This window comes from Anser brachyrhynchus (genome assembly GCF_964034855.1).
Source record: "Anser brachyrhynchus genome assembly, chromosome: 12".
NCBI classification, from domain to species: Eukaryota; Metazoa; Chordata; class Aves; order Anseriformes; family Anatidae; genus Anser; species Anser brachyrhynchus.
This window is the reverse complement of record NC_137707.1, coordinates 12372938-12400866: the sequence shown is the minus strand read 5'-3', so window position 1 is coordinate 12400866 and position 27929 is coordinate 12372938. Positions and strand designations below refer to the sequence as shown.

The 27929-nt window shown below is 53.4% G+C and overlaps 2 protein-coding genes and 1 long non-coding RNA gene across 3 annotated transcripts; 2 read left to right on the top strand and 1 right to left on the bottom strand.

The window, feature by feature from the left end:
• Positions 1–356: 356 nt before the first annotated feature.
• Positions 357–20256, top strand: MATCAP1 (microtubule associated tyrosine carboxypeptidase 1). Its single transcript, XM_080552590.1, has 6 exons — positions 357–926; positions 6386–6529; positions 16726–16858; positions 17064–17369; positions 18013–18110; positions 18920–20256. Exons 1-6 carry the CDS (start codon positions 456–458, stop codon positions 19082–19084), a joined length of 1317 nt encoding a protein of 438 aa, XP_080408716.1. The 5' UTR covers positions 357–455; the 3' UTR covers positions 19085–20256.
• On the top strand, positions 6536–14726 carry LOC308176610. The gene is made up of 3 exons (XR_013938442.1): positions 6536–10391; positions 10492–10590; positions 13862–14726. It is a non-coding gene; the product is annotated as an uncharacterized lncRNA (long non-coding RNA).
• A 136-nt stretch (positions 20257–20392) lies between the features above and the next one.
• On the bottom strand, positions 20393–27209 carry TMEM208 (transmembrane protein 208). Its single transcript, XM_080552591.1, has 6 exons — positions 27072–27209; positions 26877–26972; positions 26742–26801; positions 26493–26629; positions 21910–21994; positions 20393–20850 (listed from the first exon to the last, which is right to left on the bottom strand). Exons 1-6 carry the CDS (start codon positions 27180–27182, stop codon positions 20713–20715), a joined length of 627 nt encoding a protein of 208 aa, XP_080408717.1. The 5' UTR covers positions 27183–27209; the 3' UTR covers positions 20393–20712.
• Positions 27210–27929: the final 720 nt, after the last annotated feature.

Genomic DNA, 27929 nt, shown 5'->3' with positions numbered 1-27929 from the left:
TGGACTCGGTGGTCCTTGGGGGTCCCTCCCGACCCAGGAGGTGCTGTGAAATTCTCATTTCCTGACAGGACCCCGGGAGATGGGGGCTTTCAGAAAAGCCACACGGCCATCAGGACCTCACGGTACAACCGGGCACGCCTTTGTGCCAAAATCTGGCTTCCTCGGGCGGCTTCGCTTCCCCAGCGGCTCCCACCGCCCGAGGAAAACCAGGCGGGTTGCGGCGCCGGGCACGGAGGCGGCTCGGCTCCGCCGCCCGCAGCCGGGCCCCGGTGCCCGGGGATCGCCGTCGGCCGCCATCTTCCCGCCTGCCCCCCTCGGGCCGGCCCCGCTCCCTCAGCCGGGGGCTGGGCGGCGCCTCGGCGGCGGCGGGCGGCGCTGTCCGCGGCTCTCCGCTCCGGCAGCCGCTGGGGGCGGCGGCGTGAGGCGGCACCGCCGGGGCCGCCGAGCTGGAGGAGATGGTGCTGGACCCGGGGGCGGCGGCGGCGGCGGGCGGGCAGGGCCGCGCCGTGCTGGGCGCGCTGCCGGGCCGCGATGGCTCCCGGCCGTGCTCCTGCCCGTCCCCTCCGCCTCGCCCGGGGCCGGGCAGCTCGCCCCGGTGCCCGAGGGGGACCCGGCGGCTGTCGGAGAGCGGCGCCGGCATGCGGCGCAGCGGCAGCACTTGCGCCGTGAGCGGCGGCAGGATGCGCTCCGCCGCCTCGCTGCCCCACATCGGCCGGCCGCGGGGCGAGGAGGGCGGCGGCGGGGGCGGGGGCGGGCGGCGGAGCCCCTGCCTGCTCGTGGCCCTGCGGCCGCTCAACGTGGAGGCCGAGCGGGAGCGGTTCTTCCGGGCCCGCTTCGCCTACGACCCGCAGTTCGAGTACGCCGAGCCGGTGCCCGAGGCCGTGCTGGACAAGTACCGCGCCGCCTCCGACCGCTTCGTGGCCCAGGTGAGCCCCGGGTGCGGCCGCGGGGACGGGCGCGGCTCCGACTGCCTGCCCGGGGAGCCGGGGTTGGCTCTCCCCGAGCCCTCCGTTTGCCGAGGCCGTCGCCTCCGTTTGGGCGGCGGGAGCATCGCCCCCGGTCCTCCCGTCCGGCTGCCGGAACGGCAGCCCCGGGGAGAAGTGCGGGTGCGCTGGGTTACACTAGGGGCTGCACGCTCCTCCCCTTCCTCCGGCCCCTCGAGGAAGGCCATGTGGGGAGGAGGAGAAGTGTTAAGGTGTTGGTGAGTTGAGAGCCCCCCTTCAGCTCCGGGACCCCAGCACCGGGACGTGGAGCTGTTGGAGTGGGTCCGGAGGAGGCCACGGGGATGATCAGGAGGCAGGAGCACCTGTGCTGTGAGGAGACGCTGGGAGAGCTGGGGCTGTCCAGCCTGGAGAAGGGAAGGCTCCAGGGAGGCCTCACGGCGGCCTGCCAGCCCCTAAAGGGGGCTGCGGGAGAGCTGGGGAAGGGCTTTGTGTCAGGGGTGTGGTGACAGGACAAGGAGTACCGGCTTTACATGCAAAGAGGGAAGGTTTAGACTAGACATCTGGAAGAAATTCTTACTGTGAGGATTGTGAGGCACTGGAACAGGTTGCCCAGAGAAGCTGTGGGTTCCCCATCCCCATCTAAGCTCTCCCTTAGCTAAATATTCTACCTACAGCAGTAGCACACCTTCTCTACCCGGGGGATGACCCCTCCGGGGGCTGGACCACGCTCCGAGCCTCACGCTGCCTACAGGTGTGCAGCCGTGGTTCGGAGCTGGTGCTCTGTGAGGCACACTTGTGTTAGAAATAATGGGCGAGGAGCTGCAGCACGAGGTTGGCTTGCCTTTGAAGCAGCCCCCAGCCTGTGTGTCCTGGCGGTTGTGTTTGGTCTGTGTTCTGGAAAACCTCAAGGTTCTCCTGCGTGGCAGCACCCATAACACATAACTGTTGGCAAATGTGGACAGTAGCTGGCTGTAGGCACTTTTTATGGCAGTCTCTGTGTTTTATTCTTAACTGCTTCGGTTGGATATAAGCTACTGAAATATTCCTGGCTTGTTCTCCGCCGTAGATAATAATTACGCATGGATGACAGCAAGCAGAGCATCCAGTCATCTGAGCAGGAGGGAACAGGCAGGAGGCAAGAAGGAAGCGGCTTTGACGATGCTGTTTGTAAACAAGCCCCAGCCCTTGCCCAGGCACTGTCAGGCTGACGTGGGCAAAGGAGGCAGAGCTGGACGGGACAGCAGGGGCTCGCTGTGAGGAGCAGCTGCGAGCAGGCCATGCCCTGAGGTCTTTAAACTTGCTGCATCCGTACAGCTGAAGCAATTTTGTTCAAGTAAGCAGTGCACACATCGAAGGGGGATGCCCTGTGCACGAACTCATGCACATTAAAAGTCACGCTCACTCTTTGTTGAGGCCATGTGGAGCCTTTAGAGACCAATCTTGGTATGGGCCGGCATGTCACGCTGAAGTAGGAAAGGTTTGTCTGCAGTGATGACCATCTTAGTTGCTTCAGAGGAAGAGGAAAAAATTGTCCTTAGTAACTATCAGACTGGCACACAAGAGGTGCTTCTTTGCACCACTTAGTTGGGAGTTTTCCTGTAGTGTTTCGAAGAGCAGCTTCTCAACTGCTTAGTTTCTTGGTTTTTGACCACTTGTATTGCAGAGATGAGAAGAGAGTACTTGTTTTCATTTTGGTATGCAGCAACTGTATCACCTCATGCTTCTGCATCTCTAGATGTATGTTACCTGGGCTGCTCGGTCCCTTTCAGTAAACAACTTTCTAAAGAGCTAGCCTTCTCTGGTGCTGTTTCTGCTGCACCTCCGCCCCGGTGACATTGGTGCCAGCAGTGCTGTTTTGGGGGAGGTAGTCTGATTCCTGTAATGACCTTGCTGGCTTTTCAGTGATTTCTTTTGTTCCTTCCTGCGTTTAAGTGTGTCTGAGTCTCTGATTAATGCAGTAAATGGAATTGTTCAGAGCTACTTCCCCTCTTCTAGGACAGTTGACTTACAATATGAATAATTGAATTTATTTGTCTCTCTGCATTACTTTGAATGAAACAGCCTTCATAAATGGCGTGAATGTTCTCATCCTGGTTCTTACACTCATTGCAAGAGATATTAGTGTTAAATATTTCTCCCTGTCTTTACAAGTTCTCTGATGTCTGTGTGATGTGTCTTGGGAGAACAGAGGCTCTTCTGCCTTCTGGAAAAAGCACAGCATGCACAAGTCATGAATGAGAGCCGTTGAGAAACATTTAAATTCTGTAATTTGGATGGGAAAGCCTTGTGGAGGTGAGAGCTCAGTTAAAGAGGAGATGAATGGGAACCTGGCAGCACTGGTGTCAGTAGTCCTTTGCTGATACCCTGCAGTTGCCTCCTTTCAGTCCCTTTTATTTTGGGAGACTTTTTTTCTAGGCAGCTAACAAATGTCTTTTAAAAACCTGCATTAGTCATGGAGCTTAAATTAGGGTTTTTTTTGCTAAGTTAACCTCTTTGTACAAACCAAAATCAGCTCCCTCCCTGTTCATACTTTTCATGTTTTGAAATTAATGACCCCCTCAGTTCTGCTGAATCGGCTGCTCTGCACATGCATTGTGGGTTTTTTGTTTGTTTGGGTGTGGTTTTTGTTTGTTTGTTTTTCATAGAAACTGAATAAATCAGAAGGGTCCTCCTAGCCTCATGACAACGGAGATCAAGAAGACTATATGTTGGCAACCCAGTTTGTCAGAGGATTGAGAACAGCATCAAGGCAGGGCTTGGATCCCCACCTGAGTGCTTGCTGCCCCTCGACACGTGGTGGTGCGCGTGCTTGTGGGCTGAGCTGGTGACAATCTCCTGCCCCGAGAGCCGGCCAGGACACTGTCTGGGCAGGAAGGGCTGACGTGGTGCTCAGCAGCTTCTCAGAAAAGCAAATGTGGTATCTTAGGAACTCTGCTGTCTGTGACCTGCCTGAAGGTCGGCGCAGAACGTGCTCTTTGTGCACCATCTGTGCCCAGTTCCTCCTTGCCTCGTGCTTGTGGTCTTAAGGCCCTGAGTGCAGCTTAGTGCCCGTCTCATGGCTTGGGATGGGGCTGAGCAGCAGCGAAAGTGCTTGCAGAGAAGGTTGTGGTCGCTGAGCTCCTGAAAGCGGCAGATGTGAGGGGTTAGACGTTAGATGTTAGAAGCAAGTGACCTTCAGGCAGGGAGCGAAGGCTGTGGAGCACCAGGGCTCCCAGAGCCGCGGCGTGCCATAGCGAGCTGTCGTCCCCATCTTCAGCAGAGATGGCAACGTGGAGAGAAAAGAGGGGGGATGCAGTCACAGAAGTGGAACATCTTAAACAAAAGCTGCTCCTGGAAAGACAGAATAAGTGAACTGAGAATAAAATTTAGCTGCTTAGGGGATATTGTTCAGGGAAGGAAAATCTGGAACTTCTGTCGTGGGAGAGAAGGGCAGGCACAGAGCCCCTCTTCCAGGCCATCGCTGTGGCTGTTCTAGGCGGTGTGAGTGCTTGTGTGGGCAATAAGCATCCGTGTCATAACCCTGGGTGTCCTTAGGAACAGGGAAGGGGATGGCAAGGGAGGGGGTGAAAGCTCCTGCAGGGCTGCAGCCAGTGGCTTTACCAACCATCAGGGTGAGATGGGAGAAAGGACACTCTGCACCTGGGTTCAGGAGGCTCCTCGCAGCTTCCTCTGTTCCCTGACTCGGGTGCGTATGAGGAGAGGCCCTGGGTAACGCCGACCTGAGGTCTGAGCCAGGATGTAGCCCCCGTGCTCAGTGTGAAGTTGCCCTCTACTTTGTGCATGGCGTGAGGTTCGGTGGAAGTTGGTGCTGTGGTACAGGTCTAGTAAAGAGGCAGTACTGATGGTGTCTGGGATAAGAGTTGTAGTGAAACCACCGCCAAAGGCGTGAGTGCCCCTTCATTGTAAGTACATAACCGTGCCTTTAATTCCCTGTGGAAGCCACGCGTCCTCCTGGTCCCCGACCTGGCTGTTCATGCAGTCAGCCCAGGTGCACTGAACACTAGCACCACAATCATTTCCAGCCTGTAAAATACTAGTGATCAGCTTATCTCATCCCTCTCGCAGTAAGTACAGTTCCCATTAGGGTCTGAACTTGCAAAAGCAGCGTAAGTTGGAGGAGGAGGAGGACAAGGAGCAAAGCGTGCAGCTCAGCTGGAGGAGGTAGTTAAAATGCACGCAGCTTTGTCCTGGGCTAAAAAGCTCAGCAGCACAAGGTGAGCAGGAATCCTGCAAGCAGCCCTTCAGCCAGGTTTACAGATGCAGTAAAACTGCTGAGGAAGTCCAGAACAAGCACCAAGGAGCTATTGTATTCATCCAGTTTGAAATATGTGTTAATAGGCTAGAGAGAGTCATTGCTTGAAATTGACAATGCAAACTCACTTTCTGGGTAAGAAACAGACTAACAAATGTTTGCATTGTATAGATGGTACATGAATGTTAATGCTAATAAAATAGCACATGCTGCTCTTATTAAGATGCTGTTTTTGCAGTAGACTGGTTGTGTTGAGACCCTGCCTGAAGAAGAGGAAGCAGCGTTGCTGCCAAGAGAAATGCTCGCTATGGGGGCTTTGCTACCTGGCATGCTCCTCTGCTGAGAGTTTGCATATGCGGTCCTGACCCTTTTGTGTCTTGAGTGCTGTGTTGAAATCGTCATTTCTACTGAAGTTCTGCAGAGCAGATGTGGTAGCTGGTGAAGAGCAAACACCCTGAGCTGCTGCAGTCATTTTAACTTCCCCACCTCCTTTTTAAAAACTCTGCGGCTGATTTGTACTAATTTTGTTGTCCTGATATAGCAGAGGGCAACAAAATTCTTACTTCTTACAGATTACTCTTCTGCAACTCCAGTCATGAGCCCATCCTGTTTTCATACTGTGATACTTTTATGCCAGGCCAGAAGATATCTTGTGCCAGGAGCTGTGCCCTCTCAGATGCCTTCCATGCTGTGAGTTCCTGAAATCAGGCCAGTGTTGCAACAAGCAACTAATAAGCAAGTCAATAAATTTGCAAACACTAAAGTTTCAAAGAGGAAGTGAAAGCAGAAAAGATTAAAGTAATCATGGCTTTAACATCTAGAAGCGGCATGCTACACACAGTAAGGCTGTTTCAGTTCTGCTTTGCCCGATTCCCAAAATAGACATTTGTGAGGATTTCTGAAACAACAAAATGCAGACAGAACATGCCGCGGGCCATGCTGGCAGTGTTACGTATCGATCTGTCCTGGTACTTGCCTACCATCGAGATGTCCTAGTCTTACTCTTCTGCTAGGTAACACAAAAATGTCTCACCTCACAGGCTCTTGACACTTTGCAGTTGCTTGAATCCTTTATCAGTGATTTCTTCAGCTGGGTTTTGTTACACCTGGGAGTTTTGGTGCTGTGGAAGATGTGCTTGAGAGCGGAGAGGATGTTTTGACCGACATTTTGTTTGTGTGTGTGTGACAGGCAATTAGGATCATTCATGCTGTCCTGGAGAAGTACGGGACCTATGAGAGCTTTGAAGTTGCCACCGGTGGGAGACTGCTGAGCAAATGCCAGATCTGGTCTGTTATTCGAAAGTACATGCAGAAGGAAGGCTGCGTGGGAGAGGTAATCATCGTCCTTGTTTTTTATCATTTGTAAAATAAATGTGCAAAATATTTTATTTTTCACCAGTGCTTTTGTTCAGCAAAGTGTCAATTCTGATAACAGTCCAGTTAAGAAGTGTTTTGGGTACAGAGGAGAAACCTACTCACTGGGGGAGAGAAGCTTGAGAAACCCGTGTCTCAGGGCAGGAGTTAAAGTAGTATCTGAGACCTGAGTTTGTAGTGCAGCATGCAATAAACAAACTTGGTGGCATTTTTGTTTGCGAAAGGGTTTCACGAAGGTTTTCAACAGTCCTCTGCATTGCTGTGTTGCTTCTGGAGATGCTGGACTCGTTCTGAGTAGCTTCTTCAGCCTATTTACGGCTCCCAGCAAAGGCCACCACTGCGTAAGAATCTGGAGGTGGGTTGGACAAATGTGGTACAAATGCAGGATTTTTTTAGCCTGGCCATCGCCTGATGCAAGCTCAGGGCCGGGTGTTTTGTGCAGCTTTTGGCAAGCTGGGAGGGGCAGCACCTCTCAGTATCAAGCTGCCTGAAAAGAGCGGAGCAGCAGAGTGGGCTGCAGCAGCAGTTGGACTGCGTGCTCCTGAACCTGGCCTCAAGGAAGAGCAGGGTTTGGAGCACGAAGGAGCGAAGGGAAGCAGGTCTACCTTTTTCTTTCACCTCGCAGTAAATTGCTCTGCTTTTCTACTCTGAACTGTGGCTCCCTTCCATCTCTGGCATGTCTCCTGGCTGGCTGCATCCTGGAGTTGGGGAGCAGGTGCTAGTTGTGTCTCCCCTCCTCCCCCCAGTTTCCCTTGATTTCTCATTCCAGAAATATCTCCCTTTTATGCTTGAGAGATAGCGGAGCTGCTGCTTGGCCGCGTGGCCAGGCACAGGGGTGGGGAGTATTTTGCTGCCTCCATGAGGCATCAATTACCGTTGGGAAGAATAGCCTATTTCTGCTAGCGGTGGTATGGCAGAAATCTCTGACAGCTGGGTTCATTCACATGTTCAAAAGCAGAGACGGGGGAGAGATTTCCTGCTGTTCTCTGGGATGTACTGGGTTATGGCGCTTTGAAACTCCAAGCTGAGGCTTTCAGAGTGGCAAGTACCTCGTTGAGATATTACTGGGGGTAATTCAGCTGTGTGGGAAGGAGGGTGGAAAGTTCAGCATCTCTTACTGCTCCTTGCTGCACATGCCGTGCTGCTTTCTGTAGGTGCCCACTGGGCGCAAACCTAGGTCTGGGGAGGCAGGAGGGATTTTCAGCTGGCTTCCTGAAGTTAGCCAAATAACCTCCCCCCTTCCAAAGAAAACAAAACCCCTGCTGCTCTGTAACAGTGGAATTGCAAGAAACTAAGCCAAAAATCTCAGGCACTTAAATAAGCAGGTTAAAAAAAAAGAAACAAGTTCCTTCCTTTCAGCTTGTTTACCCCTTGGTTCCTGCTCTCTCAGGAGCACTGTCCCTTTCTCCCTCATCTCAAAGTCTCAGTGAAAAGCTGAAAACAAAACGTACCTGTGTACATTCATCTCGTCCAGTGGTCTCTGCCTGCTCCTTGTACTCCTGATGCTGCTGTCACAGTTGCGTGGTTGGAAACCTGCTCTCCTTTAACACCGAGCTCACAGGTGTTACAAAGCAGGGTGAGGAGCTTGGGGATTTGTCTGTTCCATGAGTGTTTCCTGGCAGCTGGACATGCACGGGCAGGAGGGATGCCCCGAGGCTTCGTTTAAGGGGCTTTCTCCTCTTCCTGCCTGCAAAGTGTGTGCAAAACACTTCCATGGCTCCAGGGCCAAGTGGTGAGAAGTATTTCCAGGCCTCGCTTTGCTTTTTGCTTGCGGAGTTGCCTTTGGCTGTAGGACACAAGGAGGCACAGTTAGCGTGCACAAGTGCTAGCTGCTGTAGGAGGCTTCCTCACCCTCGCCGCCTGGCAGCAGCGCAGGGTTCAGGTGAAGTTCCTCCTCCGGCTCCGCATGGCTTGCTCCGAGGTCCCCGGAGGTGTCCCTGGGATGTGGACGTGGTACCAGTGTCCTCCTCAGCCTTTGTTCTCTGTACGTGCTAGGTTGGGACCAGACAGTGGTTTGGGGGTTGGTTTTGTTTGTTTTGCTTTGGGGTCTTGTTTGTTTTTATTGAAAACCCAAATGACAAAACAAACAAACAGAACTGAGGTCATTACACATTTCAATTCTTCAGAAGTTTCCTTGCCCCCCAGGGATTACCTGTCAGCCAGCGATGTGCCTTTACAAAAAGAAAAAAGAATCACACTTTGTTCTCGAATCTTAACTTATAAACACCTGCTTATGTTCTCTCTCTTTACTTTATTAATTGATTAAATTCAGCTATTACGTTCCTCTCTGCTAATCTAAAACAAATTGTTCCATCTGGGCAGAAAAACACCTTTTCTTAAATATTAGCGTATGACTGACTTTCTGCCAGCCCTGTGTAATTTTCCCTTTGTTCAAGGGAACTAAGAGTTCAATTATTATGTTTGCACATTGGGGTGCAAGGTGCATGGCTCATTTATTCTGAAACTTCTGATAAGCGCCTGTAAAACCATTCAAACATTGGTTTGTGCGTTACCAGTCACTACAAATGGTGTTGGATTTCCCTGGGGTAGGGAAGAGGGAAATGTTTCACCTGTTCCTGCACAGCAAGTGTTGTGAAACGTTGCTCCTGCTGTGGGACAAAAACTTGCTGGAACTCCTGTCACTGCTGCATTGCTGACGATCTCACGTGCTGCCGAGGCACAGAGTGGTTTCATGGGGCCATCTGCCTCCCTCCCCTCCCTGCTGCCTGTGTCTGTATTTCCTGACTGCTGCGTGCTGTACGCTGTCTGCTCTGTAGTGCCGTTTGCTTTTCTGTTGCCAATTTCATGTTGCACATTAATCATACTGAGTTTCTTTTAAGAAAGAAAAAAGAAACTCTACCCGTGGGGCCCCGCAGGTCACCCAGCTGCTAGGGGCTGCGTCAGCCGCGAGCGCCCTGCGGTTTTCCCGGCGCCTTCACTGCAGAGCATCGCTCTGGCAGGATGCGGGAGGCACCGCCACCCCGCAGGGCTCAGTGCGGGTTTTCCTGGTACAGGTCTCAGCCCTGGGGTGCCTCCCCAGTTGTAGAATCATACCAACAGCTTGGTTTGGAAGGAACCTTAAAGTTCATCCAGTTCCAGCCCCATCAGAGATGGAAGAGCACAGAACCGGGCTGTGCCGTGCTGCTGCAGCGTAGAAAAGCTCCCAGGCCTGTTTGACCTGTGCTGCAGAGGCTTCCTCGGCACTGGGGGCAGCCCCAAAACCACGAGGTGCTGCGTATTTGGGAGCTGGGCATGCAGCATGGGCTGTTGGCCTGCAGCTGAGGAAAATGCCGTCAAAAGCTTGTGTCTGGTGTGGCCAAAGTGTTCGCGAGGGGCTGTGGGTGTGCAAGCATGGCTGCTGCTTTCTCTGCCTGGCCTGGCTGCGGTGCAACTCCAGACCTTCAGCTACAACCCCTGCATCAACCAGAAACACGAAGTCGAAACTTGAGCTGCTTCTCTTTCCAGCTAATTAGCAAGCAAACAGCACTTTGGGGGATGCTAAAATAGAGCTGCCTGGCCCGAGTGAAGCCCCAGGACAAACACTTGCGCAACATCTAGACGAGTCTTTACAAAACTGGCAAGGAGAACGATTGTTTGGGTGTACAGTAGGAAAGGAGGCGTACCTCGCTCCCGTGCTCCAGCGATCTGAGCAGCCTGCAGATGGGCAGGGCCGGTGGCGTTAGCTGCCAGGGTGGTGTCAGTGCAGAGCGCTCCCCTCGCACCCCTGCGCCCATCCCTGGCACTCGAGGTGCAGAGGGATGGTCTGAGCTGTGATGAAGGCAGGATACCAGTTTCCAGCACCCCAGGGAGCATGTTTACGGGTAAGTATTTGCACCGCAATTAACTTCACGTATTCGAGAGTTTCTTTGGCGTGGTCCAAGCTGCAGGTTCTGAAGCTGTTCTGGTTGTGTTCTGGCTCAGGGCTGAGGTGATGCTGCCGGAGCTCGGAGGCCTCCTTACAGTTGTCATGGATCTCCCAGCTGCTCCCAGTTTGCACCAAAGTAACCCTTGACTCTGTTGGTAAGTATTGCGCAGTCATCCATGGCACTGTGAAATGTCCTTGGTTTTAGTGCTCCTGGCTAGCGTGTCCCTGGGCCCTGCCAGCAGTGCTCGCCCTGCCCCATCCCACCCCAACCTGCCAGGACTGAGCAGAGACACACTGCTGTCTGTGCTGCAGAGCTGGTGAGAGGCTTTGGCTCCATCAGCATCCCCTGCTTCCTCCCACAGTTTTTGGGGATGAGCTCTTTTCTCTGCCATTACACCCACAAACTGCACAGACAGCTTCGTGGCCCGCAAGGATGTGCTGGAGATTGTGCTTGGAATTCAGGCCTGAGCTGTGAATACTGGTCAAAACAAGAGAAATCACAGATCTGGAGAGCTGGCCCTTCTGCCCCAGGAATAAGACTTCAGCTGCAGTTGTAATCTCCTGTTCTCACAGTACCTGTGCCTAGGCAAAATGGGGGTCCTGAAATAAGGAGAGTGATGCTGCCCATCGGGAATATGGGCTGTCCAGTGCAATTGCTCTGCAGACCTGACTTGATTACTCAGCAAAAGCCAGCCTTAGAAAAACCTGTGCTCTTCTCCCTTGGGTTCTGCAATACATTATTCGGTTTTGGAATTGGGATTTGGAGAGTGCCTGGGGTTCTGTAACAAAGATGCCGAAGGCTGAAACGAGTGCACTGTAAAGCAGCGGTGACTGAGCTGACCTTGCAAGGGTCTGTGCTTTCCGGTGGAAGCCTCAGGTTTCAGTGCCTGTTGCTGAATCCAGAGATGTGCTGCGGGCAGTGCAAGGTGAGCATGGAAGCTGCAGTCGTCCCTGGTGATGTGCAGTTTCCCTCTGATTGCTCCTGGAGAGTTGGCTCTGCACAGGGCAGTTCTTGGAGCTTCTGCTCGATAAGACAAAACGACGCTGTCACTGGATTGCAAACAAACACACGAAGAAACCTCCACAAGCCAATGCCTCTAAAAAGTCATCAGGCTTTCCTAAAAAGGATGAACAAGGAATTACATGGCGAATTTTTGCCTGTCTTCAAATTGTGGTGCGCCCCAACCACCCTGCATGTGTCCATGAGACCGTATTGTTGGTGCTCACATGTGGACTGTGACGTGCAGCTGTCCCCTTGGCTGCAGGGCTCCTCATCCTCCAGGTGGTCACTGATCCTCTTTCCCAACCCTCACCGCAGTCTGCTTTCTTCCCTCAGTGGTTTTGTTCTCCCGCCCAACTCTGTTTTATCTCCTGCTTAGGAGACCTTCATCCCTTTTCCCCTGAATGTCACATGGCCTTTAGCCACTGCAGACCAGTGGCTTCCTGAGCCAGAAGCTGTTGGTGTGTGCAAAACCCCTTCCATTCCTCTGACCAATTTTGAACCGTTGTAAACCAGCAGGGTGCACAGTTAACTGATGCTTCTTTGTCCTGAATCTGCTTCCTAATCGCTTTACTTGATGTCATCCAGCTCTTGTACAGAAACTAAGAGTTTCCTTTTCATATAGTTGGGTTCAGCGTTGCTGTTCTGTGTTGTTTTTACTTTTTCTTTACCATGAGAGAAGAAAAAAAAAAGTCACAAGTGCTGCTGTTGACTTGAATTCTTCCTCTAAAGATTCAGGGATGTTCTTGCTTGGAGTTTTCCTCGATTTACATTGTGCTGAGGGAGTGCTTTCTTCCTTTTAATTCTTACCAGCTTATCCCAAAAGTGCGTGTGCCACTAGGCATCTAGACCTGGTTTCAGCTCTGAGCATCACATTCTCAGCTACCTTTGATTTTTCCAGCAGTTGATTCTGTTCTCCTTGCTCACCTTGGTGGGAAGGATAGGAAGAGGGAAGGAAAACAGATGGCTTTGAACTGCTCCATCTGCCTTCTGTTTATCAGGCACGATACCAAAGATTGATGGGCAGTGCTTGCCTTACAGTGTGGCTAGACTTGTCGGTTCTTTTTTGCCAAGGCCCATGCCGAATGCTTGCACTGTCAGCAGATCATCAGTGCTGTGGCTTCAGCACTGAAGGCCCGTGCCGTCTGGGCCTGGTGAACCTGGGGCCTACACGCGAAGCATTTTCCCCGGGATCCTTGTACGTAGGCCTTAGGGGTATGTCAGGCCTGGTGATAAATCCAGGGAAAAAAATCAGCTCTCCACCCTTTAAAGCCAGAGCGCTCTGTTGCAGATGTTGCTCGCCGCTTATTGAAGCAGCAGTGTCTGTACCTCTGCGGGCCTCTCCAGAAGAGGGATCTTGTCGGAAGAGGGACCTCCCTGACCCAGCTCAGCCCTGGCAGCCCACCCAGACTGCGGCAGTGGTAAGACCTTGCTGGGCATCCGTGCGGACACCCCCGCTGTTCAGTGAGGGCAACGCTCGAGCAGGAGCACTCCTGGCGTGCGGGTTCACCGTCACCACTGAGCATCACCCTGGCATTCAGAACAACTTCTTCCCGCTGTCAGAGCCACGTCGACATCTATGCAGGTGTAGGAACCAAAGGTCTCTGGGGAAGCAATCTGAGCTGCAGCTGGTCTGAGAGATGCTTTTAGCCATTGCGTGAGACCTGAGAGGAAGAAATCAAAGGGCCCTGTATCACTCCTGTAATCAGTAGTGGGAGAAAAAAGTATGAATTTCCAGCAAATTCACTCCTGTCAAGTAAGGAGAAACCTGTGCTGTGGATGAAAGAAGAGGTACATTCTTCAGCATGGCATTCCCCTGTATTGTCCATGAACAGGTCAGGTTATCATGAAGCCTGGCTAGTTTTCTTCAGTGTCGGGGATTAAGGTGCCAGTGCAGACAGGAAGGGAGAGCTGGGTGTTGTCACAGCGGCGGAGATGATCTGCATGGAGCATTGACCTCTGTAACTTGATCAGTGTTGTTAGACTCCCAGGTTTATGCAATATTGCTGTCATTTGCATGGAATCTTTTACAGAGTTGTTTTCACAGTTAGCTTTTGAACGATTGAAACTTGAACTGTTCAGGGGATGCCAAGTGAGCGGCAGCCTCCCAGAAACGACCAGCTGGGATAATCCCAATGAAGCAGCTCCCTCTGGTACAGAGCTTAGAGGAGGCCTGGAAAACCACTGAATACATGTTGTTGTCCTTGTGGAATTCAGTGTTGTGTGGTTAAGGATGGACAATTGGAAACTAGAGAAAAGCAGAGACCTCAGTGAATTATTTTTATTATTATTATTATAAACAGACTGGGGGAAAGCAGACATAAGAGAGAGCTTTTACCCTAGGGAAGAAGTTATTTTTTTTCTGTATCTACCCAGGATTTTCTAGTACCTAAAGACCATCCCCCTTGTGTTTTTTTTCCCTGTAGGGGCAATTAAGAGAGACAAGACAAGATGTGGACCTTGCCTGGCCTGTCCCAGCCAGCTGAGCATCGTGTGCTAGCTGGTGTTCCTGCAGTTGAAACCCACAAGCTGACACAGCGCATCGTTCTGTGCTCCTCGTAGAAGCTGTAGGTCAAACAGCGAAGCCTGGGGGACACAGGACTCTGAGAGGAGTTCAGGCACCAGTTCTGTGTTGAAGAACACAGCAATGACTTCAAGGGAGCAGGAAGAGTGCTGTGACAACGAAATGCATTCCTTACCTTCTACTTTAGGCTCTGCCCCTTGTCTCTTCCCTTCCCCTCCCAGGTTCCAGGATTTCAGCCCCAGCTAGCTGTATTTGGGACTGCAACGCAGGATGTCTAGGTTGTGTTCCTGTCACACCGAGCTGACATAAAAGATGGGAATTGGTTAAAATAATACCAAAGTGTGGCTCATATGTGCCTCCTTATTTCTGCTTACAGTGAAGCTGTCTCTGGTTTTCAGCTGCATCTCCTAAAATCTGCAGGACCCAGCTGACCAAGGTACCAGGTCAGGACTTGTGCCTGAGGACAAGGTCCAGAGCGGTGACCTCTGCGTGCTGGCTGGGTGCAGGAAGGGGCAGCAGAAGTGCAACTTTTATTTATTTTGAATTGTTTACTGGAGCAGAAATAAAGCTCAAGGATGCTCCCATGTTAAAAGTAAATTTGCAAGTCTTTCCTCTGTGTCTTCTGTAGTTGTCTATTTTAATCCAGTTAATTGTGGTATAAGTCTTTTATGCTGTTAATTAGCACAGTAGTAGATTCTGCTCTGTTATGATGCACTTCTGGCTTTAATGGACAGCTTTACACAATAATAAATCGGGGTTTAAAACAAGCTGATTCAGTCTCCTCTCTTTCTTTTATAAAAGAAGTAAGAACTGTAGTGTAGTAGTATGTGTGCGCATCAGTTTGGGCTATGCTAGCGGTTTGGCAGTGAAAGACAAGAAGCTGAGAGGCAATTCTTGCTCAGGAGTGTGACGTTGTCAGCTTTCTGCTTTTCATCCTGAAGTTTCAGCCATGAAATAAGTGTTTTTAGAGTTCATACATGTGTGGCAGATGGATTTTTGAGATGCAAATGGTATGTGCCTGTGGTATGTGCCCGTGAGTCCTGTATGCCTGGCTGAATGGGGTTTGGTTCTTCCTCTCGCTGGGGCGATGCAGGATCCCACTCCTGGATGGGTCTGAGGGCACTAATGTCGGATGTGAGCAGCTGTCTTGGTTCCATCATGCACAATATCCAGGTTTCCCAAAATAGCCGTTTCTTTCTGTATATTTACCAGTCCTGCTGAGGATTGCAGCTGGCAAGTGCCCAGGTAGGAAGCCTGACTACCACGTGTGTGGCTGGCAGCTCATGCTGCAGGTATGTTGGATGGATCTGTCCTTGTTGCTCTTCTCTTGAAGCCTTAAAAGGGAAAATACAAAGGAGATGAAGGTGTGAAAATGGATCCAGGTTCCCTTGGGGGATATTTTTGGTGGTTGCTCTAGGGGTTGAACCCATAACAAAGCAGTTAAGGCCCCATTGCTGCGCGCGTAGTGCTGAAGGAAAGCTGGTCGATGAAGTGGCTCTGTTGGGGCAAAGTGGCGAAGCTGGTGCTCTTTGTGCTTTGTTTCACATTGCACTGTACTGAAAAACCTTTGCCAGAGAAGCGGGAGCAATGCAGTGAAGCATGCAGGTGGCACACGGACACTGTGCAACCCCAGCACGCTCTGCCCTTGGCTGTGTGTGGGAGCCAGGCGCCTGCTCCCCAGTTTTTGTCCAGTGCAAAAGTAGCGCGTGCCCCCGTGCTTCTCCCACTCCTGTGGCTTGTAGACCTGGTCTGGGCTAGCAGGGGTGAGGAGAGAGGGGCTTCAGGACACGCTGCTTGCTTGATCTTGGTCGGTTTATCACAAAAAGTAAAATGCTAAGGGTTAACTGGGCCACAAACTGCACCAGTCTCCACAGCTGCTGCTGATGGATGGAGGTAAATCCCAGTGTCACCAGGGGTCTCCTGGAAGGCTGCTGGTACCGCAGCAATCTGCCCCCCCAGTGAGTTAACTGGGGGTGCAGGAGATGCTGGGAGGGGACACAACTGGGCAGAAGACTTGGGACTAAGCAAAGAGATATTCCATGCTGTACGACGTCATGCTCAACAATAAAAAGGGCAAAGAGGGGGTTTAGGGAGGTTAGCCATCTTTTGGTTGGGGACTGGCTGGGCATTGGTCTACCCATGGGAGGTGGTGGGTGAAGATGGAAAGCGGCACGTGGCCCGTGGTCCTGCAGGCTGCAGGGATCTGCCTGCAGCGGGAGGGGTGCTGGAGATGGGCTGGAGCACAGCCTGCTCAGAGTCCGTGGCTGTAGTAAGGCTAGAGGAGCTATTTCACGTTGGGCTCCGGGCCTGTCCTGCTACATCTCTTTGCAGGGGGATCAGCTGTTCCTTCTTGGTGCCACCTAAGGACAGTGCCCTCCCACACTGCCACCATGTGTGTCCCCTCTCTCCCTGCCCAGGAAGCGGCTGTGGCTTTCCCAGGGTACAGGACTATTACCAAGATTTGATAGGGCAAGCGTTGTACAGTCACTGAATCACAGGGTGGTTGGAAAGGGACCTCTGGAGGTCATCTGGTGCAGCCCCCTGCTCAGTCAGGGTCACCTAGAGCAGGTTGCCCATTTTCTCATCAAGTCCAGGGAGCCCCCTGGTATCTGAAGTTTTGACATACCTCCTTTCTGGACTGGAATAGCTTTAGCGTGTTTTCTTTGGACACTTTGAAGAATGACCCAAGCCATCTTCCAGCAGTCCCGGGCTGCCTGTTGAGGAGGCTTGCTAACAGCCGCTTGCCCCCTTCTCCCTCCCGCGCAGGTGGTGGTGCAGCTCACCGACGACCTCCTGTCCCAGGCCGTGATGATGGTGGAGGACAGCCGCCCGACGCTGGCGATCAACCTGGCCGGAGCCCGGCAGTACTGGCTGGAGGGCATGCTGCGCCACGAGATAGGTCAGCGGGGCCGCGGCAGCGGCGGGGACCGGGGGCAGAGCTGCCGAGCAGGGGGGAGGCTGAGCGTTCCCCAATGGCCATCAGCATCATGGCCTTGGGGCTGGGATAGCAGGCGGGATGAACACGATGGGGGTTAAGCTTTTGGTGGCCCGCAGCGGCTCACCAAGTTGTTCCTGGCTGACGATGCTCGCTCTTGTCCCCCCAGGCACCCACTACATCCGCGGGGTGAACAACACCCGCCAGCCCTGGCACAGCTCGGAGGGCCGCAAGCAGTACAGCCTGAAGCCCGCCAACCCCACGGAGGAAGGCTTGGCCAGCCTGCACAGCGTCCTCTTCCGCAAGCAGCCCTTCCTCTGGCGCGCGGCCCTGCTCTACTACACCATCGAGCGGGCCAGCCGCCTCTCCTTCTCCGCCCTGTTCCAGGACCTGGAGCAGTACGTCCAGGACGCCGGCGTCCGGTGGGAATACTGCGTGCGGGCCAAGCGAGGCCAGACTGACACCTCTCAGCCAGGTACAGCTCGGGGAGAATGAAGCCTTCCATTTTTGGAAGTTTTTTTAATTATTTATTTAAACAAGTGTGTTTTGGTGCTGGGTGGCTTTACCATCACCAGACTCACAGCCAGAACATCCTTTAAAGAGGTGGCTCTGCTCCCCTCTCATCCCCAGCTCTGCTTTCACATGGGTTTACACTTATCTTTATGGCAGTTTTGCACACAGGACAGCCCCATCACCTCTCCGGCTGCTCAGTCAGGCAGGGGTGGATGGGGCAGCCCGGAGAGACCTGGGGCGTCATCCCAGTCCAATAGATCTGAGCAGAGCAACTTGTATAAGCTCCCAGGGAGCCAAAGGAGAAAGAGAGCATTTTTTTTTTAGGCGGTGAATTTAGATTCTTGCATTAAAAAAAAAAAAAAGAAAACTAATCCCAAGGAATGGTGAGTGTCCCTGTAAGAGGCTCTACTGCCTTCCCTTCTTTTCCAAGGGCTCTGGCAGATGGAGGCTCGCTGCACTCAGCTGCCCAGGCTTCGTCTCAGCACAAGTCCCCAGTGCTGGCTCTGCTCATCCTTTGGGCCTTTCTTCCCTTCACACCCGGGAGGATAAGGCTTGTCCTGGGGAAGTCGCCTGATTGCACTTCCTGGGCCTTCCCTCTTTTCCAGGCTGCTTCAGTAAGGACCAGGTGTACCTGGATGGGATTCTCCGCATCCTGCGACATCGGCAGACCATCGACTTCCCTTTGCTGGCTGCCCTTGGAAAGGTAACGGCACGGGTCAGCAGCTGGAGCCCCGCACCAGGAAGGGGCTTTCTGGTTTGGGGCAGCCAGGACTGTTGACCTGGGGAGAGCAAACACGGGTTTTTCCTGGGGCAGCAGGATGAGACGCTGCTTCAGATGCAGTCTCAACTTCCCTCCGTACAACAGAAGTGAGCCTCAACCTTGGCTGGAAGGCATTCAGCTCTTTGTATTTCTGTGTACTTAGGGGTCTCCAAGCTAACACAGAAAGGCTGTGTGAGCTGTAAAGACCCAAGGAAGGGTGGGACAATCTGTCCTCCTCCATGGCAGACCTTCAGGGAGAGGCTGGTGGCTGCTCTGAGGACCTTTCATGGGGCTCTTCCCTCTGCTCAGAGGGCACATCCTGGAGAGTATGGCTGATTAAGGAAACCCACAGAAACATCACTGAGAGGCTGCTGGACACCTTAGCTAGCTTTTCTGTAATTGCAACCAGTGACAGATTTTTTTTTTTTTTTTGTGTGTGCACCTGCATTGAGATATTAGTTTGGTTGGGTTTTTTTTGTTGGTTTGTTTGGTTTTTTTTAATTAAATATGCTAGTGCATAGAAGCTCCACAGTATTACTTGTCCCTAGGATGAAAAAAAAAAAAAAAAAAAAGACCAAACCCACAAACTCATCCTTGCAAATCCTTTCCTCACCTGGTGCCTCCCCACAGGCTGGAGGGGAATTTGGGCAGCATGAGGGTGGAAACCCCCGCTGGGCAGGCAGAAAGGTCACAGTGGGCCAGAAACCCTTCACTGGCACCCGCTGACCTGCCCGCGCCCTTCTTCCCATCAGGTCTCCTACGAAGATGTGAACCGCCTGAAGAAATTTGGGGTGCTGGAGAAGGCCCGCATCCCCCACTTCATGCAGGACCTGGAGCGGTACATGAAGCAGCTCGACCACATCGTCACCACCAACCAGCTGAACGAGCAGGAGCTGGAGGAGCTGCTGCCCGACTGAGCGGCACCGGGCACCCCGGGTGTCTCAGCGCAGCCTGCCAGCACCTGGCTGCTGCTGCTGGCTCTATTTATTTGGTATTTATTGGGGCTGTCGAGCCAGTCCTTGCCTGGAGAAGACAGCACAGCTTGGGCTTCCGTCCGGGAGGCCAATGTGCATGTACCGCTGCGCGGGGTAGCGCAGCTGAGATGGTCAGTGTGGTTGTTGTTGATTGTTGCCCCCCCCCGCCCAGCTCCGTGCATTTTGGGGAGTGCTGTGCCACTCTGTGTGGTTTTGGGGAGACAAGGGTTTGGAGGGAGCCAGGGCAGAGCCTGGGAGCTGCACCGGTCCCACAGCAGGAGGTTGCGCTGGGCTGGTTGCAGTGGGGAGAGCACGGGAGGATCCTCAGGGTACCAGGGAATGTTCCCAGCTCCCCTCGTGCCCTCCCTGGCAGCAGGAGATACTTTAATTCCTCCAAATAACATCTGCTCTCCCTGCTCCTAGGTATCTGCCCTGTCCCGGCAGACCATGCAGACCCACAGATAATCATTATTGCGCACCCCAAATCCAGCCACTCTGCCTGGCATCAAGGCACAGGAGGACTCAGGGCGGGGAGCTGGCTTGATGTTATGAAAAAAAAGGTGTAATAAAAAACATGTAATGGAAACTACGTGTTGGCAAGACGTTACGGATCGCATTGAGTGCAAAAGCTTAGCTGGCACCACTGCTAACACAGGCTGCTCACATGGGCAAAGCTGCGTGTTTCTGAGCTGGTGCGTCAGGAGCAGGAAGAGGTCACCAGGGTTTAAAACCCCCTAATGAGCAGGGACAGCACAAGTAAATTAACGCAGGCAACAGCAGGTGTTGCCCTGAGCCGTACGTGGTTTCTAATGTGGGCTCTCTGCCACTGTCACAGCACCCCAGCTAAGCCATCCATGGGAGTTTTTAAAACAAAACAAAAAAAAAAAAGATTTGGTTTTTGCTTCTGCTAGCTGGAGCTTTTCATCCCACCGAGCTCCCGTAAAGGTAGTACAGGCCAATTTATGGCTCCAGAGAGCCCAGGCTCAATCCCAAAAGCTCCAAGCTTGGCTACAAGCTCAGTTCATAACCCTCCAGCTGCTCCAGACACTCCCAGTCTCACAGGGCAGCTGAGGCCCCTCTGCAGGCTGCTGATACTGCAGCAGGCAGGACGGCACAGAGCAGGTGTGGGAAGGGATGAGACAACTGAGCTGGGGGATTTTGCTTCCATCTGGTCCAGGCCTCCAAGAATATGCTGGCGTTTTTAACCGCTCCCCTCTTTGAGCACCCCTGCATGAACACACTGCCAGCATGGCCAATTAGACTCTGCTCTTTAATATAATATTTCCTCCAGCATTGCAATCCCCACCCTTGAACGCGATACAGCACTGCTTTAGAAAGGTATTTACACATCCCAGCATAACCCCCCCGCCTTGTCATCACAGGGAGCAAGGCCTCGACTGGCACTAAGAAACCAACCAAGGGAAGTCTCTTGCAGCCTTCATCGTGGAATGGCAGCAATGACAGAGGGCAACATAGATACTGTGATGGTTTCGGATTGGTTTCTGTCGCATCCCTGATGAAATAACAGCATGGAGATGAGAGACAGGGTTAATCCATCTCCCCGGCCAGGGCTAAAAGCGCTTCATCTGGCGGCGTTCTTGTCGGCGCTGCTTCTTCTCGTTTGGTTCCTGACTGGCGGCCGAAGACTCGGCTGTAAACCAGGGCCCCAGGATGTTCACCCACAGGAGGTACAGAGCACGCCCCGGAGCCTGCAAAACACGTGTGGCAGCAAACTCAGTCACTGCGGAGGCAGCTTTGGCAGGTCAGGACGGCTGGTCCTACAGGGGAAGCCGAAGGAGCTAGAAAATATCTACAGGCTGGGTCAGGGACATCACAAGATGCACTGATATCAAAGGCAGTGGCAAGCACCCAAAATAAGTGGCCTGGTTTCATATGATTTGGGACCTTGCATACGTCTCTGAGATCACAGCACTCAGACTTCATGTATGGAAATCCCAGCATCAGTTCTGAATTACCCAGAAAGATCCGGCTTCCCAGACGTTCTGCTTCTCCCTCCTTCAGAAACAAAATCACATTTCTCTGAACGAAAAAACACGATCCATATGGTGTCCAGGGTAGTCAGGGCCTAGGCTGCCCCCTGCCAGAACCAGCTAGAAAGGAACTTGGGAATAAGGAAAGAAGGTATCTTTCTACTCCCCCAAGATTGCATTACGTATCCTCATGGGATACGCTCAAAAAAAAAAAAAAAAACCCACCACCACAGTTGCTTTAATTGCTTGGAGATTTTTTTACCCTTTTGCAAAAGCAGTTTTAGCTGGAGGCACATGAGAAATGTTTCAGCAGTAGAAAGCACCCGGTATGTTAAGGAGGATCAAAGCCTGCAGAGTTTGATCTACCAAATGGCATGGGGTGCAGCAGTTCCCAGCCTCAGTCAGTGCTGGTGAATGACTGAGAAAACCAAACAAGAAGAAACACAGCCTGTTTGTCACAGTCACAGAAAGGCACAGAAAATAGATCTACGCACAATGAGGGCTTTAATCTGCCTCATGCTTCCTGTTGCCATTTCACAGGACCAGAGGGAAAGGCCAAGGTCAGGTTTTGCATGATTTACTACGAGGTTGAACCAGAGGGATCAGGATTTCTTTCCCTCGTATTTTTACAATGTTTGATGAAAATAAACATAATTATCAGCAGTTTCAGCCTGAAACAGGACACTTTGAAATGGAATGGATAAATAACGTCCTCAGTTCTGAAGACAGGGAAAGACAGGCACAACTCAGAGCAACAAGAACAACTGCAGGGCTTACCAAGAGCCAGAAGTACCAGACGTAGAGTGAGAAGCAGCTCAGCACTTGGACCATAGCTGTCAGCAGGATCACATCCTTGAGGTGCCTGAGGGAAGAAAAGCAAAACATGAGCCCCTCAGTTCCAGCCCCCACCAGCCCGAGGCAGCGCTGAGAGCAGCGATGGACAGAAACAAGCTGCCCACCGCTCCGCCACCACCCTCTGGGGGAGCCGAGGTTCAGCAGCGTGTCAGAATCAAAAAAACACTATTGGAGCAGGTAAAAAACACTACAGGAGCAGCTCCCTGCTAGGGTGGGCGCCTCACCACAGAGCTTTGGATGGTGGACACCGCTCTGCAGGTGCCGGGCTGCAGGGAGAGCCTTGAGCCTGCCTCTGACGCCAGGAGATGGCCCTGCAAGGACCCCCTGCCCTGAAGGAGGTGTGCCACCAAATGAAGATCTACGAGAAGTGAGCGGGCTGCGCACCATCAGAGAAGATGAGATGGGAATTCATCAAATGAGAATTCATCAGAAGAAGATGGATAGGATCTTCTCTGTGTCACAGCTTGAAGAACCTCAGACCACAACTGCACCAGAGGAGCAGGCAGTGTCCAGAGGTAAGCACAACCTCTGGAGAAGGGGAAGGATGGAAGCTGCTAACTTCTGGCACCAACAGGGAAGCTCCTGCCCCACCTAAGGGCTTACACCTCCGAAACAGGTTCACCACCGTCAGCACTGAAGAGGAGCCGGATGTCCCTACAAGCAAACAAAGGGGTGCACCTCACCCTAAACCACACAAGACCACCAGGAAAAAATGAAGTCACCACGAGGGGGATGCTGCACAGGCACATCGCAAGTGCCTGCCACAGGGGACAGAGGCACCCACCCGGTGACCTGACCTGTCACCCAGGGAGGCTTGCTGCCTGCTGGGCCGGATCCAGGATGTGCTGGGATCCAACATCCCACATGCGAGCTCTGGAGGCAGCGGTCAAGGGCATGGGAGCCCAGGTGGTGGTCTCAATCCCGACAGTGAGGGGAAAGGGTGTGAGGAGGAGGGCAATGTACAAGTCAGTAACTGGCAGCAGAACTGGTGTTGGTGACAGGGTTTGGGGCTCTGTGACCATGGGACGCCATTCGCAGATCAGCATCTGCTTGGAAGAGATGGGATCCACCTCACAAAGCGAGGTAAAGACATTTTCACCAACAGGATGGCAGACCTCGTAAGGACGGCTTCCAACTAGGAACCACAGCGGAGGGTGAGAGTAAGCAGCAGCCCTGAGAGGGAGGAACGGACAGGTCACTGCACAAAGGGCATGGGGTGATGTGACAAGGAGAGATCACAAAAATCAACAAAAGGGGGCCTCAGTTGGGTCACCTCCAGCATCTGCCTGTAAGCGAGGAAGTGCCTACAAGGCAGCGCTGTGGAAAAATCCCCCAGTCCCTTTCGAGGAACTCAACACACGGGCTGCTTCCCTTAAGCGCCTGTATACCACTGCACGCAGGATGGGGAATAAACAAGGAGATGTGTGTGCAGCTGCAGGGGTGCGATCTTGTTGGGATCAGGGAGATGTGCTGGGACAGCTCCCATGAGTGGAGCGTCGCGGATGCAGGCTCCTTAGGAAGGACTGGCTGGGACGGCGAGGCAGGGGCTGCCCTCTGTGAGAGAGCAGCTGGAGCGCTGGAGCTCTGCCCAGGCACGGACAAGGAGCTGACCGAGAGTTTATGGGTTAAGATTAAAGAGAGAAGAGGTACAGGTGACAACATAGTGGGGGTCTGCTACGGGCCCCCTGACCGGGAAGAATAACCAAGCTGAACATAAGCCAGTGACGTGCCATTCAGGAAAAGAAGGAGCCTGGGCTGCACTAGGAGGAGTGCTGCCAGCAGGTGAAGGGACGTGATCCTGCCCCTCTGCTCAGCACTGGTGAGGCCACACCTGGGTAATGGGTCCAGTTCTCTGCTCCCCAGTACAAGAGAGACATGGACAGACTGGAGAGTCCAGAGAAGGTGCATGAAGGTACTGAAAGGACCGAAGCATGTCTGCTACGAGGAGGAGCTGAGAGTTGGGACTGTTCAGCCTGGAAAAGAGAAGGCTCAGGGGGGATCTCATCAGTGTACATAAATACCTGAAGGGAGGGTGCAGAGAAGACAGAGCCAGGCAGGGGACAGGACAAGAGGCAGTGGGCACAAGCTGGAGCACAGGAGGTTCCCTCTGAACATCAGGAAGCACTTCTGTGCTGTGTGGGTGACGGAGCACTGGCACAGAGAAGTTGTGGAGTCATCACTGGAGATATTCAAAAGGTGCCTGGACACAGTCCTGGGCACCCTGCTCTGGAGTACCCTGCTGGATGAGTGGCTGGACCAGATGACCTCCAGAGGCCCCTTCAACAGCCTCATCCAGTCTGTGATTCTGTGATAATCTGCTGGAGCAAGAAGCACTCGAGTCACATCCAAAAATGGAGTTAAAAAAACAACAGCAAGTGCAGTGGTAGCGAATTAGCTTGTCTCATTCTGGGCAGCACAGTGCAAAACAAAGTGATGTTAGGTATTCATCAGTTGGATTATGATGGGACACCATCATCACACCAAACACACAAGACACTGCAGAATTTACCATCAACAATGCTACGATGGAATACTGAGGTTCAGAATTTAGTGCATCACCGGAGGTCACCCAGGGGGACCTCCCACACTGAGCCCAGCTCTCCAAAACACCTGCAACTCCCTGCACTGTGAGATCAGCCTTCAGTCCCAGTAGGTCAATCCCTTGACAGTGCCATCACACCCAGGCATTGGGGTATCTAGCATGCTCTGTTGCCGAAGAGCATCCCTCACAACTAGGATACCCAAGACAACATTAAACTCCCTTATTTTTCTTAATCAACTGTCCTGTATTGTGTTTCCATAAAAAAGGGTATCCAAAATATTTTGTGCTTTTAGAATTACTCAAGAGAGCCAAAAGAAATGGCAGGTATAAAACAGGAGAAAAATGCTCAGCTGACAAGCAAGGAGTTACTACAGGATGAGCACAGTGTAAAGCAACCGGCTCACACGTTGTCCTAGAAATAATTCCCTCTTTTTCTGTCTGCATTATCCCTGTGACTGCGTCTCCTACACTGGACATTTGTGTCACTGTGCTGCCTGTAGAAAATTCACTACTCAAAAAGCAAAACCACAGCAGATGGGAGTTCATCATGTGCAGAGAAAACAGGTTCTGTGCTGTGTCAGTAAGTCTGCCTGCTAATAATGTCCCTATTCATCTGCTGGCTGGAGAAATGAGACGTGTTAAAAAAAAAAAAAAAAGCAAAACGTGGCCCTTCCAGCAAGAGGATGCTTGACGTGAAAATGAGCTGCTTCCCTGTGCAGGACTATTACACCTTGACTGTCAGGTAAGAAGCTGAAGCAACCTGAACACTGATGAGAGGACAACGCAAACCAGCAATGCTCAGCCTGTAATCCTGCCTCCCCAGTCCAACACCTGCATAGCTAATCCACCCAAAAATGCCTGCTTGCCTCCTCCTCTACCTCTCTCTCCTGCCTGATTTGGATTACGGTTCCTCTACTGGACACAGAGCCCCACTGCGTTTCTTCACAACTCCAACAGCAAGTGAAAGACAGTCATACACCTAAAATCATACCAACCCCAAAGACATTGGAGGGAAGAGGCCAAGAACTCCAGACACCTCACTAAATGCACACTGAAGTACCACAACAAACACTGAACCAACAGACGGGAAGCTGAGGGCAGGGAGAACAGAGAGCCAAAGCTGGAGTGTCCAAAACTGCCTTACAATGTTCTAAAACTAGCTTGGGGTTCACTGTTGGAAAACGCATGAATCTAGAAAATATTTCTACTGTTTCTGTAGAGTTATCTCCTTATTTTATTTAACATCGCTTTGCAAGAATTACTGTTGCGTGTTCCTTAATCAAGGGAAAGGGAGTTGTGTCGCCTCTAACACCAAACAGGCACTCCGCACTGTCTGGAGACAGATACAGGTAAAGCACAAGTATAGAAGGCAAAAAGGCCAAGGTGGTGCAAGGAGTTAAGATGCTGAGCAGGTTTTTTAGTACGGAAACAACTGAATTAGAACAGATCAAGACACCGGCAGTTTGCAGCCAAGCTGGGGTAGCTGGCAGCGTGCGCCCTTCTGCCCTATCAAGCACTACCTGCAGTGGTGGTTTATAAAAAATAAAATTTCACCGTGTGCTGCGAAGCGCGCAGGGGGTCAGCGCTGCCTCTTCCTGACAGAGGGTTTAGGCTGCTCCAGCTGAGCTGGATCTCCTGTGGGATCTCCTGTGGGATCTCCTGTGGGATCTCCTACCTGCGCGCCTCGGCACTGAGGCAAGGCCCTAAGGACGGACGGACGGATGGCTGCGGTTCCAAGCTGACCGCCCGCGTGGCGGCTCACGACCGGGCCAAGCGCTCAGCTAACGAGGCCGGTTAGGCTCATTCTGGGAAAGAAGAGCTGAAGGCCGGCGGAGCAGCGAGGGGAAGGCTGTCGGCTCCCCTCGGGTGAGCGGGGAGCGCCGCCCGGCCTCCTCCCGGCGCCCTGCGAGCGCGCTCAGGCAGCAGCTCCTGCTCACCTGGACTGCGCGGTGCGGACACTCACTCTGCCATCCCCTGCTCCATATTCAGGTCAATTCCCCCGTCGGCAAGGCTGCCATCGTCTGTGAAAGACGGCTTTGCCATGGAGTTCATGGAGCGGTAGCTGGTGCCGTAGACCACGGAGCTGAAGACGAAGGCGAGCTGCAAGGAGCAAAGAGCGCTCGGGCACCGCTGCCTCCGCCGCCGCCGGGCCGGGGGGCAGCGGGGGGGGCAGGGGGGGGCCCCGGCCGGGCCCCGTCTGCCCGAGGCTCACCCACGTCCAGGCGGAGGCGGCGGGGTAGAAGATGACCAGGTTCACCACGGCGTACACGGCCTGCGGGGAGAGCGAAGGCGGCGTCAGCCCGGCACGGCCCCGCGCTGGGCCCTGCCCGGCCCCGGCCGCACTCACCGAGGCCCCGAGGATGATGCGGAGGTAGAAGCGCAGCGTCTCGCGGTTCTCCTCCAAGATCTGCTTCTTGCCCTTGGTGCCCGCCTTGCCCTTGGGCTGCGGAGCCAAGAGACGCGGTCAGCGGCCTCGCCCGGACCCCGCTCCCCCCCCCCAAACCCCCAGCCCCCAGCGGCCCGGCCCGGCCCCGCCGCTCACCGCCATGGCTCCGCGCTGCGCCGGCACCGCCCGCCGCGGGGCGGGGATGGGGCGCCCGGGGCCGCGGGGAGGGACGGGGGAGGGACGGGGGCAGGGCCTCGGCCTCCTCATCAGCGCCTCGGCTCCTCCTCGCCGGGCCTTGCCCTGAGCCCCTCCGGCCTGCTCCGGCCGCCCGCTCGCCTCCCTCGGTTGTCCCGTAGCGCTGCCGCCTTGGTGGCCTTGGTGCTTCGGTCTCGCCGCTGCTGCCCCAGGACAGCTCTGTTCAGTGCCCGGCCAGGCCCCCAAGCAGCACCCTGTGGGCCTCGTATCTCCTTCTGTGCTTCCAGCACCAGCGCTATTTCCAATACACCCTATTTATTTCCTCCCGCCTCACCCGCTCAAATGTCCCGCGTCTGTCCTAGGGTCAGCAGCCTCCTGGGCCTCCTGGGCATGGAGGAGCCCAGGAAGAAGCCTGAGAGGCGAGAGCCGCCCCAGGCACACGGGGATCCCAGGTGGGACGGAGGGGATGGCCTGCAGGGGCCTTTCCAGCACGGGGGCCTTGCTGTGGCCAGGCCTCTCCTGGCAGTGGTGTGTGGCAGTGCCATTGTGGTTGGGATTCCCCCCCCAGGCCACCAGCAGGGTCGGGGGAAGCGGCTGATCCTCCTGCCACAGCTCAGGGATGGGTGGTGAGCATGTGCTTTGCCCTTCGTTATCTCCTTTCCTTGGCAGGAGGAGGTAGGGCCAAAGTTCAGCGGGAATTTTGGAAACATGGGCCTTCTGTCACCCTGCCCAACGCTGGAGGACATTCCCAAGGTCCTTCCTGACAGAAGGGGCCAGAAGGAGCCCCACGCCTCTCTTCATGCCCTGCAGCACCTGTGG

Bases quoted from the DNA above. Each gene is read 5' to 3' on its own strand.
- MATCAP1 (XM_080552590.1), top strand. From the start codon at position 456: ATGGTGCTGGACCCGGGGGCGGCGGCGGCGGCGGGCGGGCAGGGCCGC. The intron at 927-6,385 runs GTGAGCCCCGGG...TGTGTGTGACAG, and splicing joins CCGACCGCTTCGTGGCCCAG to GCAATTAGGATCATTCATGC. The intron at 17,370-18,012 runs GTACAGCTCGGG...CCTCTTTTCCAG, and splicing joins GACTGACACCTCTCAGCCAG to GCTGCTTCAGTAAGGACCAG.
- TMEM208 (XM_080552591.1), bottom strand. From the start codon at position 27,182: ATGAGGAGGCCGAGGCCCTGCCCCCGTCCCTCCCCCGTCCCTCCCCGC. The intron at 26,973-27,071 runs GTGAGCGGCGGG...TTGGCTCCGCAG, and splicing joins CGCAGCGCGGAGCCATGGCG to CCCAAGGGCAAGGCGGGCAC. The intron at 26,630-26,741 runs GTGAGCCTCGGG...TGCTCCTTGCAG, and splicing joins CCGCCTCCGCCTGGACGTGG to CTCGCCTTCGTCTTCAGCTC.